Here is a 17,443-nt window from a genome sequence, read left to right as displayed (position 1 = left end):
TTTTCTAAAGATGACGATAGTGAAGGCAGAAATAAAAAAAAATATATATATATATATATATATATATATATATATATATATATATATACAACACATCTAGTTGATAAACTGATACTCCGTTGGTTGTGATTTACAAGTATAGCAATACAGATATTCTCGTTTCTGCGCGTGGCAAGGAACTGCTGGCGGAGTTTTCCTTCCCTAGTTCAGAGATATTTTTCCCGCGATCCCAACTTCTTTCGTGTTTGCAAATTCAGAAATAGTTCTATTTTTAAAGGAAAATTTATGCAACGTAACTTTTCGTCTGATAAATGAAAATGATGTGCTCGGTAGTTATTTCATTTATAGAGTGATTTTGCGTATATTAATAATTAATTTTCAATATTATTCATATTTTACATATATAATGTGTATTTATCATGATTTTTCGTTTCTTGTAAAAGGAGATGAGATTCGAATTACTACGTTGTGTATTTTACAGGTGAAAAAATACGAGTGTGTTTTATGATACACGATATTGCAGAAAGGAAAATCATATTTTATTATAGGGCACGAGACGGGAAATGCGCTTGGGAGAGGAAGGGCGTATATGAGAGGAATATTTTTGAATTCAAACGGAAACAGGAAATAGATACCGGTTACAATATCTAGGATTACGCGTATACCGAGAGAAACAAATAATACATAGTTTGATATAGCATGCTTGGTGTTTCACAAAGCGCATCCGCTGTTTCGATATTGGAGAATAATTTAATGAAAATCGATGTAATCAATGGAATCGTTATACTACTTTGATTAAATGTTATCCTTCTCATAAGCGCCAGATCCAATTGTGTATATACATCTGTCAGACACACCTGTATCCGCGAAATCTGTACACAAAGATTTTCAGGAAGAATTTCTTATTTACAGGATAGAAGTATGTTGTATATAAATAAAGAAAATATTATTCGTACAATAAAGAGTTTTTGTAAGTGAAGCAAATTATTGAATTTCTATTTCACGTTTCAAAAAAAAACAAACGTTTTGAAATATCTTTTTTTATCGGACAGCGCGTAGGCTCTATCAATATCATAAATTAAAGTGACAAATTTTAAAGCTTTTACGAGGCATCTTTGTATAAAACTCTCCTTTTATTACAGCGTTCTTACTCTCTAGAATTATACATACATTTCATAGACTTGTTGATGATACAAATATCAGCGTTAAAATAAATGTGTGCGATATTTGTTTGATTTAGTAAAGAGCAGACACGAAAGACGCGTGATGCAGCCAATAGAGAATTTATGTTGTAACACACTTTCAAAACTCTCGCGTTAGAGAAAAAGATCTCGCAAAGAGAATTATGAGGAAAAAATCTGGGAAGGAGCTCCGCCCGCATTCGGGGGCGCAGATCGAACGAGCGTTCATGTGAGTCTGTCGCTTGAATGTATGGATGTAAAATCAATTAATGAACAAAACGGACAAGATTGATGTACGTTGTGTATACACAGTGAGTGTGCGAATGTAGTGAGTGTACCGAACCGTTGATCGATTCCATCTACATCGCGATGAACGATGTAACGTGAAAAAAAAAAGATTTATTTTGAATCGGCGACGATTATGATTACGCGTGAAATACTGAAATCTTTCTGCGCAAGTGTCGACTAAATCGTTTAGAAAATATACATAAAATAGGGGGTTTCATTTCAAAAAATTGACTTGCCGATCCAAAATCTAATAAGATCGTCTATTGGTCCCCTTTGAACCCTACAACTTTTCTCTGAAACATTTTTCTCTAAAATACATTGTTCAAGAGATATTTGAGGTCGTCATTTAAAATGGAACACCCTATATATTGTACGTAACTCGCGCTGAGTATACAACTTTGATCGATTTTATGACTTCGCGATAAAATCAACTTCCGGCCACATATAGAAGAATTGATACCGACGATTGAGCCGATACTTTTTTTAATTTTCATCATGTATTCTTTGCATACTATGGAAGCTGTATTAAATCTCTCGTATAGGTGTGCGGCGTACGATAGACTTTGTCGTTAATTTTAACGAGATATTATGTGTGAGATATGAATGTACGAATACTAATGAAATATTGAAATAAATAATGTTGTATGGTGTTATGGATTTTACGCAATGTTCACTATGGATTCCTTCAGAATTTTTTTGTTTGTACGATCAAGTAGTAAAAAAAGAGAAATAAAACCAGTATACATACATATATACATATATATATATAAATATATAAAATATATATAAAATATGTATGGATATATATGTATGTATATACCTGAAATATATAACTAGCAAAATTTATTATTGATTTATAAAGGGTCAGGCCCATTTTCACCTTTTTTTGTGAACGAGAAATTTAGACTTTTTTGATGCCAAACTAAAATTTAGACCCCTAATTATTATTATATCAGATACGAAAGTGGATCCCCTTCCTGCCCCAGAAATATTCAACACAAAAGAAAACGCACATCAAGAAATGGCGTCGTGTTTTATTCAAGTAAAAAGTATTAAAAATTATAATAATGTACATTTTTACTCGGAATCCTAATCTCTGAATTCGAATTGATATTGACTATAGCTTCGTTTGGAATGCGGCAGCCATGAACTCCACTGACCGTAACTCAAGTACCAAATGATCGTGGCAACAGCATCCAACTGTATTGACAATAACTTTTTAAACAATAACTGTAGCTATATGTTATTGTAAACAATAACTATATTTTATGTAACTATGGCTGTGTTTGAAAACATCACCTATGTGCATACGAGCGTTATTCTATCTTTGTTATTTACTAAAAATTAAATAAATATAGTAGAACGATGCTTGTGTGTACATGGGTGATGTTTTCGAACGCAACCTATATCTTATTGTCAATGACTGTATTGACAATAACTTTTAAATCTATTAATAATAACTTTTTAAAACAGAATATTTCTGCAACGGTTAAAAAGTCCACTTTGCGATCCAGTATATATAGAGTGGTTCGTAATTCGTGGAAAAAATAAGTCGAAATTGCAGAGTGAAGTTTTTTCATATGGGGCTTTGTTTTTGATAAAATCAACTTTAAATATTAATTGAGACCGCTATTTACTCTTCTGTTTACAGTTTCCAGTGTGCACTTTAACATAGAATATGCAAATTAAAATGAGACATGATATTTCCTTTCGAAAATTTTCTAAAAAAATCTAAAAACTTAAAAAATGGAATTTATAAATTTTATTCTGCAATTTCAAGTTTTTTTTTTTATGAAGAATCAGCCTCTTGCCGATTGTACCACGAATTACGGACCACCTTATATAGTTTAGACAATAAAAACTTTATTTTAAGATAACAAAATATTAATATTTCAATTCACAAAAAGGGGTAAATTTTCAATGGAGGCTGGGCATCACTCTTTTTATTTATTTTGCGAGTATCTTGTACTTTTATTTATTACGCGAAACGCGGGTTATAAATATAGTAGATTATACAGAGATAATTCTTTCTTCGAAATATTCTATGTCGCGCATAATGCAAGTCTGGATGCTGGCGATTTGAAGGTGCATTCGCTCTTGTTTCTTTTTAGGTGCTCTTATAGCGGACCACAAAATACGAAGTATATTTTACAAGCGACGTTGAAAATGCCAGCAAATCGTCCGCGCTATATCTCGCAATTGCATTGTGTTACAAGAGCCAAGTGTTTCGTGCATTGTTCGTGTTATATGGCAATTCTCTCTACATGGTATAACCCACATACTGGAATAACAGCAGTGACAGAACGTACTAGACCGCTTTTCGTAAAGTGTGTTTTACCGGATATGAAAAATTTAATTTACATATACGTAAAACGAACGAAAAATAACACGTGGAGCTACGAGTGCAAAATGGATTTAGCAAAGAGCGCTCTTTTAATATCCTAAAAAAAATATTTTTCAGATTTTACTGATGTATGCACTTTGCACAAGAATTAATTTAATATAATTTAAATTTCTTCTTATATATTGTTATTCACTACGCGCGTTTAATTGTTATGATTATATTAGAATGAAAAATTTGAAGAATAAAAGACCAATCGGATAAAAATTAGCTTAAATTCTTGTCACGAAATGCTTACATATTTTTTATTTTGAATTGATATCCCGATGATTTTTTCCAGGAGCCGTTCTTTCCTGCCAGATACATCGCCCGGATGTTTCAGAATGTCAATTTCCTCAATAGAACAAAAAAGAAATGGTTGGGCAAAAGATATGAGTATGAGATATATCGTAACCGTAAACCATTCCGGTAAAACATAGCTAAATAGTCAAGTAAAGATATATGAACTGTACGATATTATCTGTGTACATATATGTACATTCATAAAATTCAAATATCACCGAGAGGGTGCAGTAAACTCTTTTTGCATTAGCTTTTCGTGCGTTCTAAAGAAGCCATTTCAAGTTAACGAGACGCGTCGGAACGCATGCACTCGTATAATTTAACAATCTAACTTGTTTCATCAAGAGAAACAGACGCGTGTGCACGCAGATACTTTCATATGCATGAACGCGACGTCTTGTTGCTTATCGCGTTTATGTCGCGTTAATAATTTTCACTGGATATCTGGAAATGCATTGCCCCCGAGAGCCAGCTTACCTAAGAATCCGCGAAGAATTTCGCAATTAGATAAGACGTGCCTCCTTCGCACGCGCGTGCGTGCACGGGGGAGCATGTGTCCTCGTGAAACGCGGATTCATTTCCGCGGACACGCGAGCGAAGCGGCATGCAAATCGACCCGGTTATAACTCGAGCATTTTATGTTAATTCCTCTGACTGTTTCCTCGCGCAATTTATGAACCGTCAGAGGGACTAAAATAGTTTCCGCATCGCAAAGCGATACGGTATAGGAGAATGCGATCCTTGCATAAACGTTATCTGTGAAAACAGCTTCGGGAGATACAGGGTCCGATCTCGTGCATTATATTTTCTCCGGGTTTGTTCTATATAACTGCAAATTCAAAAGAAAGCCCGCATGCAAATTTTACCGCAGCTGGCATCACCGCGTCACCTTTCATCATCGCCGACGATTTTATTACGGGTAAATACGCTTTTATCGATCGAATAATTGCTCCGGCAATTTTCTTTAATGGATTTCCGCCTATTTGTTATCAGGAGAAGCCGCCGAGTGCTCGCGGGGCGAGATAGGAATTATCACGATTACTTTTCTAAATGTGAAATAAAAGGCATGTCTTCTGGATTTTATTCTATGTCTATATCCATGCTCTCGACCATAATTTATTATAATTACAATGAATGTGTTTGCTGCTTAAGTGCGCGAAAAGTCGCTGATGAATTATTAGTAAGCCGTACCTGTGTAAGCTTTCAGAATCCGTAAGTGATTCAAATCACACAACCAAGCATCCCGTGCGCAAAAAAAATTCTTTTTTTTTCCTAAACGATTATGGAAATAATAAAAAATAACTTTTTTTAAAAATTATGTTCTTAAAATTAGCATAAATATCAATTACTCTTTAATGGATGAAGAAAGCGCCGCGAACCGACATGCAACAACAGTCTGTTCGGATAATAAACGTTATAAAGTAACCTGAATTATGCAAATCACGAAGTATTTGGAATTCTAAATCGAGTCTAGTCTGATATTGAATATTTAATATCCTCGACACCTCTCTTTATCGCGTTATATAAGAAATTTAAAGCTCTCTTTATTGCTGTTTTGCATGAAAAGTTTGATGCTCAAACGTGCTTGTTTCTTATTTACACCGGTTAGACTAAATTATGAGTTCTCGTAAATTATTTTGCGCATATTTTCGTTTCTGTACCCATATCTGAATAATTTCAAATATTCGATTGTGATGACTTACCGACACGTATTCAGTACCGGTGATTACGTATCATCTTGAAATTACGTTTCAAAATAAATGAAATACGATGTCGTAATGTTTCGATCGTAACGAAAAATTCTTCATCCTCATTAATCGTTCTTCAGATCACTAGACTCACAGACAGAATTTCGTAATTAATTAAAGTCAACGTGAAGTGATCGACAAGTTTCCCAGTAAGTAATTAAGAGTTCGCAATTTCCCGGTTTCATTAATATATTCAATAAACCAGTTTTGCTATGTAAACTCAAAGAAGATCGCGCAAAACTTTGTAACAAATTCAATTGAATTCATTACACGAAAATAAATTATATTACAAGCGCGGCAATATTATTCGTGTAATGAATATTGTAATTGTTTTGTACAATAAATTATACTTATAAAATTCAATTATAAAGCGCTGAATAAAAATTAAATGAGAAAATTAGTTGCAAGCAAGATAGTATAAAATAAAGGGAATGGAAAAATTTACATTAATAGTACGTCATTATTCTTCTAATAATCTCTAGAAATCGCTCTAAATTGAAGAAGATTATTAGAATCTACGATCTCTATTTATCACAATTCTGTAAATTTATAGTCCGGTAAAACAGAGATTTAATTATCTTTTATAAAAAATGAATTTTGTGCAAACCACTGATTTGTGAGACGCTTACGACATTTCGCGAGATTTGAGACAACTCTTATATAAATGCACGTATAAAGCCGCGCTGAATTGTCGGTATGAGGAGAATATATGTATATCGTCATATATATGGTACACGCGAGATATTAATGTAATTAGACACGATATTGCCCATGCGGCCTTTCTACTAAATCTAATTTTCAGCTTATATACCTTTATAATAATTCATATACAATAAGCATGATTTCGCAATCTTACGATCTAGAACTTAGATTTCTTCATATTTCTCAGTCCTTATATTTCTAATGTAGTCTACTCTCAAGTAACAACGTTTTTTACTTTCTTTCCTCGGAGTTTTAAATTCATAATGGAAATGAAAAATATTGAGAGGAAATCTCAAGTCGCGTTTGTGTGCAAACTTGAAATTAAAATAATCAAAAATTAAATGGTAGATTTTTTTGCATTTACTTTATCATTGTTATTTAACTTTTTCTAAAATCATCAGAATATCGGCAAAATTTTTATGCTATTTTTTTCCAATGTGTCGAACCAATTTGCATATATTACACAGGAAACGCATATGTACATATTCGTGGCCCAATTTGCACGGAAATACATAGAAATAGGTATTCCTACTGGAAGCTGCACGTATCTATAGCATCAAGTATTGTCGAAACCGTGATACTTTGATAAAAAAAAAGAATGGTAGTATAGATAAGCCGACATCATCCCCGAGGCAACCGAACACAAGCGACGCTCACAAGGATCACTATTCCGTGAAGACTCGTAGCTATCTACATGAAAGTGAAATCTTCCGCGACTAGTCTTCATTCTCTACGGTATTTTCCACGGTATGTTATTTCGCGAGAATACGCAATGAAAAGTTGGGAAAAATTACGCGGCATCAGTGTATCGCGCTTACGCATGTTTTATTATAATTTTGGTAATTTTTAACATGAAAAAGAACTCTTGCTCTTTACCAATGATGCGCATTATAATGGTCAATGCGCGAAACGGCTTCAAATAACGGGAAATAAACGTGCTGCATTAATCACGTATCGTTCTAAAATTGGCCTGCTTCCACGTGAGTCTCGCATTCCGCATAAATTTATATTTTCGATACCATATTGAACACATAACATTGGTGCTATATATCTGCTTTGCAATTTATAAAGTGTGTACAATAATGTCGTTGTCTTTATTTTGAATTATTCATCAATAAATCAGCTCATCTCATATATATGTCTTATTTGGAACTCATTATCAAAAGAAATCAACGATCCAATTTTTCTAAAGCTGGATTTTTTAATTTAAAGAAAAGTTTTCTAGATTATCCGTCATCGTTCAAAAGAAAGTTTTACTTTTGACTGTTTTCCGATATAGCACATACACATACACACACACACACACACATATAATTTTATTTGTTAAAGATATATCATTGTCTGCCTATAAATTGATATGCATCGCTGATCAGTTTTAGTAGAGATCTGATGATGAACAGGAATTAAATCAAATGCAATTATCCGGATGGATCGTACGAAATTGCAAGTCTTACCAGAGTCACACCGGAGATTTCATGCGAGTGTTCGCAATGTAATTAACGGCTTGAAAGCCCGCAAGATGAATGTTACCACGAGACCGCGGTATCGCGTAGAAATGGCTCTCTATGCGTCGTTCGTCATGTACAACAGTAGTGGCAATACTTGTTAGGGCCATCATATCGATCTTCTAAACGCAACGATGGAGATCTCGAATTTCGACTTTGATGTAAGAGAAGCCAGCGACAAAGACTTCGACAATTGCGCCGAATGGACTACAACAAAAGACCTGCACATGGTGAAATCGCCATGGAGCCATTAATGGATAACGTAGTTCTCCGCGACAGATATATTGTTAGCATTAATCCTATAATCATATCTTTCTCAATGCGAATGAAAGAGACCGGCAAGTCCCTCAGTAAAATTTTTAAATTGTGTTTTAACGCCGAATTTATCTGATAAATATCAATATAATTGATATATATATATTCATCTTCGTTCAAAATCTAATAATGGCTTGTGGTATCTTCATTTATGCAGGATCTACATTCCTGAAGATTCTCTTGCCAAGTAAATTATATCGTATTCTTATACAAGGATAGTTATATCACAATCATGATGTGAAAATCGTACAGTTCCTCATGATCGGCATATCTGACTGAATTTTGTTATCGCGTTTCACATCAGTCCCGACATATCGGTTTATCCTACGGAAACATGTCCGAGAGATATATGGATAAGACGGATTTGCGCGTTTTATTAGCTTGAGAAAGTGTTCTTAACTTAGTCTGACATCGATCAGGATTGCGAATGTCAAACATTGGTCGATGTACATTGATAACTTTTCATGTTCACATCATCGTGTCAGTGTATAATAGTTTTCGCAAATACATAGGTTGTCCGCTCGAGACTGATTGGTAATATATGGATCTGTTTATCTTTCAGAAAGTCCCGTGAACCATGCTGATAACTCGCCAAGGACAAGTTATTATCAAAGATGTCTCTTTGTCGGTAGTAGACAAGCTTAACAATAAGCGAGGTTGTTCGCTCAACAGACAGAAAGATGATGAGTTCGATATCCTTTGGGTAACAAGATAAACGAGATGAGTCTTGTTCGTGGAAACTATTGTACAATGCAAATCTTGTCGCGTATATGTTTCTATATCGCGTCGATCGTCTCTTGGAAACGATAATCTTGAGACGATAAATGCTAAAATGCACTAGCCAACAATTTATTTTATCGTTGATTAATAGTACATAAATTTCAATGATCCTGCAAGAATGTACACACACACACACACACACACACACACACACATATATATATATATATATACTATTTCAAGATTAAGAGGCGATGAATTTTTATGATTCCTAGAAGAGAATCGATATAAGACTGGGTGAAGCGAATGGAGGGATATAGCTGCACGATAAAATTTATACAGGCCATGCCGAGTCAATATTTTCGGCGAACACAAAAAATCTCTCGATAAAAAATTATGGGGGGACTCTGATAACAAACAACAATGGTGATTGTGAACCTACAATATCTGTCGCGATATTATTTTTTTATGCATTTGTGTTACGGAAAAGTGTCGCAAATATACGAAGACCAAACGTTTTATTTATACGAGAGAATAACTTGTTCGTATTTAATGGCATATTTCTAGTATTATATAATTAGTGTTATTATTCGGCAAATACGAGAAAGAAAATAATGATCAATTTATCCAGTTTATAAGTAATGCATAATTTGTGCACGACCGATCAAGTTATCCGCGCGATACGCGAATTAAATTGCCTCGAAATAGAATATACGCGCCCCATATTTCGTTCTAATAAATTATTGTTTGATACACATAAAGCTAAATTATACATGTGTTCTATGCAGATGATTTGTTTATTAATGATGATTTTATTCCATTAAAAATGTTAATATTAATATTTGGCGAATTTAATTAACTGTTTCATAACCAAAAATCATTCTATTTACGTAGTCTCGCGTTGACATATTGACATGTAAAATTCAAAAGATAAACTTTGCTGCTTTCATATTTATGTAATCCTTATTAGCACCTTCGTCATTAAGGCGATTATAGAACGTATTTGCATCTGTCACGCGCGGGAACAATTAAAAATTCATATGGTTCATTAATATGATAAAAGTGTGAACGGTGCGCGTGCGTAATTACCAATTTAAGTACTAATTTCGTAAACGACCTTAAATAATTTTTTTATCCCTCATTTCGCAGCGAAAAAGCAAATCAATCATAGAGATGCTCTTAATCAGACAGTCTTGATAGTCGTAGAAATTTTGCAGTCTGTAGAGACAAATGAGTTTATGCATGAGAGCGTGTCGGATTATGAAAGGGATGCGTTAACTATACGATCAAGGATAAATAAACGAAGATTTATAACGCGATGAAGAAAAAATCCGCCGACATTCAGGAAGTCGCAAACATTATACAAAAAATTAATCTGAAATTTCATTTATATAGACTACACTAATTAAATATTTTATGCTAGCAAACTATAATTCATCAAGACGCTGAATAAAAAAAAAGATAATTGAAAAAAAAAATTGTTAACACGTACGTATATTTATTTTTACAATCTCTCTATTACCGACTAATAATATAATTTTATATTTGTTTCGTTGAGAAACGGCATCCAGATGCCAAAAAGCTCGCATAAGAAAAGTATTATACAGTTTGATTCGTTAATATATATAATCAATTATACATAATAACATATAATATATAATATAATCATATATAATTATATTTTGATTTGACACATGCAAAATGTTTTTGATATGTTCTTAAATATCTGGACGTCAAAACAAGCGAGTGAAAATTAATGTCTGCCTATGTTAGATCCATAAATACATATGTAAAATAAAAATTCGATCGTAATATTTATTTCTTATCTGAGATAAGGATCTCCAATTTTAATGACAAAAATAATAATAATAATCACCTTGTAATAACATACCGTTCGATAGCGCCGTCGCACGCGATATTTGTGCATGTATCTAACGCCTTGACGCCGAATTGATTGTGCTTAAATTATACGTTTCTTAAGATTTTTAATCCCCGCTTGCTCGTTAACTACGGTAGCGTGTGTGTCAAGGACGGAGTTTAGTTCCTATCGCGCAATTATGAATTACTGGACCACGGAATGTAGTTTTTGACTATATATAAATATTTCTTTTTTCAACCGGTCGATTTTCGTGTAAGAAATGCTTGGTAATCGTTTCGATTGATGTAAGTTCGCGTAACGTGATAATAATGTTTAATAATAACAGCCGGTCTCAAAAGTAACTTTTCTAATTGTCAAAAAAACCGAAAAAAATTAATATGTGCAAATAATATAATATATGTATATTCTCAAAATGTATATTTGTTTTATGAAAAACATTGCGTGGTACTCAGTAACTTTTTAAAAATTTGATTCGTCTTTAAAATGTAGATGCTGTTAAAATGGAAAGGAGATGTGTGTGGCAGAGTAAAGCCATCTATCCTGTGATAAAGTAATCCCGGTTTATGATATATATAAAAACTAAATATTAGAGTAAAAATGTGCTCTGATGAATTATAAATTATTTCTGCAGTGGTGATTTATTTCGATGGTACTTATATTAACGGAAATGGAATACGACATTGCGTAATATTCGCCGTGTTTCGATACGATCCTAAACACACATAAAAACTGTCTTTGTGCTTCTCTGACCTCCTGCTTTTTCATCTCAGAATTTTTCTGATATATATATATATATATATATATATATAAAACCATTATATCAATTAAATACACATCAAAATGACGATCACGATTTATTTAAGTGACGTTAATTGCTTAATCTTTTCATATTTTTATTTCTGTGGCTATAATTTTTTTTTAATCTTAATGCATTCCCTTTTTTTAAAATCACCGACATTATTGCGGTTCAAAGAAATACATGGAAAAGTGAACGAAAAGAACGAACGGTAATCAAAGCGCACTTAACTGGCTAAGCAGAGCTCTTTTCGTGAAGGCTGAATCGATTTCAGAAAAAAACACCGAATAAATGAAATGGAAGTGATCGATTGCACTGACCCGGCAAGCAGTGCGTAAATGCAAATCCTCTAGCATTCGTACCTCTTTTGGCGCACGAGCAATCACTCTTTCACCGTGTGCAAATCATTGACATCGATCAATTTGACTCGAGCGAATACAATTTCCCGATCTGATTCAACTGTATTAATTCCATCGTTGCTAATATGCGTAAATAAACATCGAGGATCAAAAACTTAATTAATATAATACAATACATTAATTATAATTTGCTCATTCCTATTAGCACATAATAATTGCGCTTTCCTTTTATACAAAATTCGGCTGTATAATATTTTCGTTATCAAGATTTTACTTTTCGTAAATACTTCAGAGATTCTATAGAAATAACTAATATAGACATTAAAAAAAATTCCCTACGCATCTACAAATTTTTTAAGCGGTGAAACGATGAATTATTGATAAGACTTGTAAAACATGCGATGATTTGCACGGGATTGGCTCGTAATTATATCGCTCGTGTTCTTGCATGATTCTCGTGTGTCGCGACGACGCATGTCAGATCCCAGATATACACCTGTCAAATTTTCGTTAAAACGAGAGATGACAGGTGTACCCATCACATGCGCTAGAACGATTGATTGGGGTCATCCCCGCGGCAACCGATAGACAAACACAAATAAACCGCAGGACACCTCGAAGTGAGACGCCTGCGAACCTTTTCGTCAGTAGACAACTGACCGCGCAACATCCGCTTTGGAGTTTTCAGACGTGTATGACGAATTCGAGAAAAGATCATTTCGGGAGGGAACATCCTGACGATGCCGCGTAACAACGGTCACCGTTATCAGTGCTTTCGTCCTCGATTCGTATAACTGGACCGTAAAGGCCGTATTGCCGACCCAGCGTCCTACTTCCATACGCCTGCTTCGAGATCGAACTGACGATTATTAAGCTTGATATAAACGCAGTTGCAGTTAATCGAGTGGGAAATTAAGCGCGCCAAGCACTTTTTTGAAGCGACCAACTTTGGCGCGTTTTTCCTCTCGATGCGTCTTCGATATCCTTGGCGGGAGCGAACGAAAGAGCGTTGACATAAGTGATATATGCAACTCCAAGTTTTAATCCGTGTTGCTGAAAATATCTTCGATGGACCAAGTTGATTATACTTTCACTATATTCTTGGAAACGTTGAATCCCGCGGCGATTGTTCGAAGCTTTTAATTTTCAAGTCGGAGAACTCTCTATTATGATCATGATTTTCGACTATTGCTTCTCGAAGACTTGTATGATGCTGTACGTTATAACGACGATTTTTACGGTCCACGGAGTAGGAGATGCGTCGAGCGGAGCCGATAAACAGAAACCAGTACGATCAAGACCAGTGAATCTCTGTAGGTTTCCATCCCGTGGAAGTTTTGATTGAAATATTTTTTGCGTAGCGCGATAACAATTTCTGACGGTAACAATATTTATGATCGATGTGATGTGACATATTATTATAATGGCTACATTTATCATCATGTAGAAAAAAAGTCATATCCATTAGTAGATATTGAATACGTAGAGAGAGCTTCCATTTTTACGAAAATAGAAACAGCTTTTTAAACCGTTCCATTAAGCTTTTCGAACGATGCGGGATAATTGCTTTTGTCTCGCAGCGTGATTGTAACTTTTCATTAACAAGCTATTTAAGGCAGTACGGCACCCTAAGAGGGTGTTACATCTTAAGATTAATTAAGCCTGACTCGGCTTTATCTTTTCTCTTTTTTTTTTGCATGCCACATCGGGGCGCGCTGCTTTTTCCCCAATTAGTTATAATTAATGACGCGAAGAATAAGGCGGCCAACGCGAGCGTGACCGCCGCCTTGAAGACTCTGAAGGAGAGATATCCGGGTCACCTAGGCAATGTGTGGTCCGTGCAGATCGACGAGGACGAATACAGCGAGAGCCTCGATACTATATGCGACGTCTGGGGCTCGGCCGTCAGCAAAGGCGGCTCTGCCGTTCCAGATCTGGTCCTGGACATGACGAAAATCGGCTTGGGCGCCGAAGCGTCGAGTTCATTCACCGCGGCCATGGGAATCCCGACTTTATCTGCCCAATACGGCCAGGAGAGCGATATCCGCTACTGGCGAAATCTGGACCTTGATCAGAAAAATTACTTGATCCAGGTACTAAAATGTGTTTAGTTGCGCGCACGAAAAATCCGCTACAGCAAAGAACATAACGTGTCCATTGATATATTTAAAATGTTCAGATGTGTAGTATATTCCTGTACTTTGTTAGTATTATATTTCTTGCTTTGTAGAATTCAGAAATACATAAAGTCCAGAAAGACCCGATCAATTAATTTGAAATCTGTAAAGTTTCTTTCAGCTTTTTAGAAGAAAATCCTTCAAACATCTTTTAGATATCTTTTTCAGTTTCGTGTTATTTGAAATTTTATTTCAGGTAATGACACCGAGCGATCTCGCGCCCGAGGTGATTCGACAGCTGGCGATTCAGTTGAGCATCATTAATGCCGGTATTCTCTTCGATCAGAATTTCGTCATGCATCATAAGTATAAGAGTTTGTTGTTGAACGTGCCGACTAGACACATCATCAGCAATTTGCAGAACTCGACCGAGTCAGTTATGAAGCAATTATCGAGAATGCGAGATCTGGATGTGGTTAATTACTTTTTAATGGGTGACAAGAAATCCATCGATATGATATTGGACGCCGCGATATCGTTGAGCTTCACCGGACGGAAGTATGCCTGGTTAATTTTGAGCTTGAATGATGAATTATGGCCGAGTTGTCCATGCGAGAACATCACCGTATTGTTCCTGAAGCCGGAATCGCCGACAGTGGGCAATCAAAGCCAGGCTGAGTCTATCGTGAGGACGATACTCCCGAAACCGCTCATCACATCCGCTTTCTATTACGACTTGACCTTGTTGGGAGTCAACGCGATGAAGTCGGCCTTGGATAGCGGTGACTGGCCCTTGGAACCCCGTCAAATCGATTGCAACATCTACAACGAGACGAACACGCCGACGAGGGGCTTGGATTTTCTGGCTAAACTGATGGAGACCTCGACGAATATGACGCCGACGTACGCCGGCATTCATTGGGGTAAGAAAAACGGGGAGCACGGCGCGGACTTTAAGATGTCCATATACCTAGTGAACATCGAGCATGGAAAGATTTCGTCGAAGATACAGAGTGGAGAATGGCAGGCGGGTATCGAGATGCCCTTGCAGGCAAGTCCAAGTTACTTGAGACCTAGCATATATGTGAGAAATGTGTGTTAATTTCTTCATATTTTCCTTTTATTCGTAAATCGATTTGTTGATATTAATTGAGCGAAGGGATCACGTTTGCACATACACATACAATATATTTTAGTTTTTTTTCCGGCTGGAAAATACGAAGATATTTTCAATATCGCGTGTGGTCTTTTCGATTTTTCTTCCATTTCTCTCGAGTGCCATATCCAAGGATTATTGATCACACTTGACCATCGTGACTGACCAAGCGGCATTTATGCGGTCGATCGTTCATATTTTTTTGTCCGCATTGTACTATCCTTTTCCATGTTCCATGAATAGGTTCAGAATTAATTTGCAAAAAAGGTAATTTGATCGTCGTATTGAATTGGAATTGCATTAAAAAAATATTGTAGTGTATTTAAATTTTTATATCAAATGTCTGTTCACTCGCGAAAAATGTTCGCTGCATCAAAGTATAGTGTAATAACGAACGTTCATAAATACTAAAAGCTCGTATATACACAGAAACGCTCAAGTAAAATATTTACACGCATTTCGTATTATCGTCCTTCTCAAAGGGATTACGCATTAATAAATGCAAACGCGATAATGTCCATTAAATGAGATACACTTACATTGGAGAAAAAAAGGGATATCTTTCGACGTAAGCTCTTCTTTTATTAATACCGCATCGCGTATCTGCCTCGCCATCGCTCTCGTCTAATGACGATCGCTTATCTGCCCTGGAAAAAGTTCAAGGTGGTTAGAGAATGGATAGACATGCACTTATATTTACTCACATATCGCGTCACGAAAGCACACGAGTTCGCACCCTCTTCCCCGTCGTCCTTATTTGCGTATTTAGTTTCACTCGCTTCGCACCACCTTCTCTTCACACATCGGCGCCGGCGCCGAACCGATACAATACCATCCTGCGTGTGATTCAACATTACCATCGATTGTCTACGCACATGAGAACTAGAGAGAACTTACAACTCTTGCGTCTTTCCGCAAAGATTACCAACGAGGACATCATGAACAAAAGCGCGGTGACAAGCTACAGGGTGGTTGCCGTTCAGCACCCGCCCTTCATGATGTACGACAACGAGACTGAAAGTTGGTACGGTTTCTGCATCGACCTGCTGGATGCGATCCGCGAGACCGTACCTTTCGAATATGAAGTGCGCGAGGTGGAAGACGGACAGTATGGGTCACTGAAAGAGAACGGTACCTGGAACGGTATGATAAGGGAGTTGATAGACAAGCGGGCCGATATCGGCCTGGGCTCGCTATGGGTGATGGCAGAGCGAGAGAAGGTCGTGGACTTCACCGTGCCTTATTACGATCTGGTTGGTCTAACGATCATGATGCAGAAGACGAAGACGTCGACATCGCTCTTCAAGTTTCTCACCGTACTGGAGAGAGATGTTTGGCTCTGCATACTGGCGGCTTACTTCTTCACCAGCTTCCTCATGTGGACGTTCGACCGTTGGTCGCCCTACAGCTACCAGAACAATCGCGAGAAGTACAAGGATGATGACGAGAAGAGAGAGTTCAATCTCAGAGAGTGCTTCTGGTTCTGCATGACTTCTCTGACTCCTCAGGGCGGTGGCGAGGCACCAAAAAATTTATCCGGTAGATTGGTGGCGGCCACATGGTGGCTCTTCGGATTCATCATCATCGCATCCTACACAGCGAACCTGGCGGCTTTCCTCACAGTGTCCAGACTGGAAATACCCATCGAGACTTTGGAAGATCTTAGCAAGCAGTACAAGATACAGTACGCGCCTACAATACACTCGCCGGCGTACGTCTACTTCCAGAGGATGGCGAACATCGAGAATCGCTTTTACGAGTAAGCGATCTTTTCAGCTGTAGCTTGTCACTTCTTCCTCTCTCGTTAGCTTCATGTGCGCGTGAAATTCTATTAAACTTATTTCAATTTTTTGCAGTATTTGGAAAGATATGAGCCTGAATGATAGCTTATCGGATGTGGAAAGAGCGAAATTAGCCGTCTGGGATTATCCTGTTAGCGACAAGTATACGAAAATGTTTCAAGCCATGAAAGAGGCTGGCTTCCCGAGCAGTAT

The 17,443-nt window shown here is 36.4% G+C and overlaps 1 protein-coding gene across 1 annotated transcript in view; it reads left to right on the top strand.

Annotated features, from left to right (window-relative positions):
- The first annotated feature begins 13,238 nt into the window (after positions 1-13,238).
- Positions 13,239-17,443, top strand: part of LOC115242632 (ionotropic receptor 25a) — a 14,560-nt gene continuing 10,355 nt past the window's right edge. Inside the window, 6 exon segments of the mRNA XM_029819063.1 lie at positions 13,239-13,479; positions 13,792-13,842; positions 13,844-14,269; positions 14,550-15,344; positions 16,370-17,208; positions 17,306-17,439. Coding sequence (XP_029674923.1) covers positions 13,345-13,479; positions 13,792-13,842; positions 13,844-14,269; positions 14,550-15,344; positions 16,370-17,208; positions 17,306-17,439 — 2,380 coding nt within the window. The 5' untranslated portion in view covers positions 13,239-13,344.

This window comes from Formica exsecta, unplaced genomic scaffold, assembly GCF_003651465.1.
Source record: "Formica exsecta isolate Colony F162 unplaced genomic scaffold, ASM365146v1 scaffold614, whole genome shotgun sequence".
NCBI classification, from domain to species: Eukaryota; Metazoa; Arthropoda; class Insecta; order Hymenoptera; family Formicidae; genus Formica; species Formica exsecta.
The sequence above is the reverse complement of the archived record's forward strand: the minus strand, read 5'-3'. Positions and strand labels throughout refer to the sequence as shown.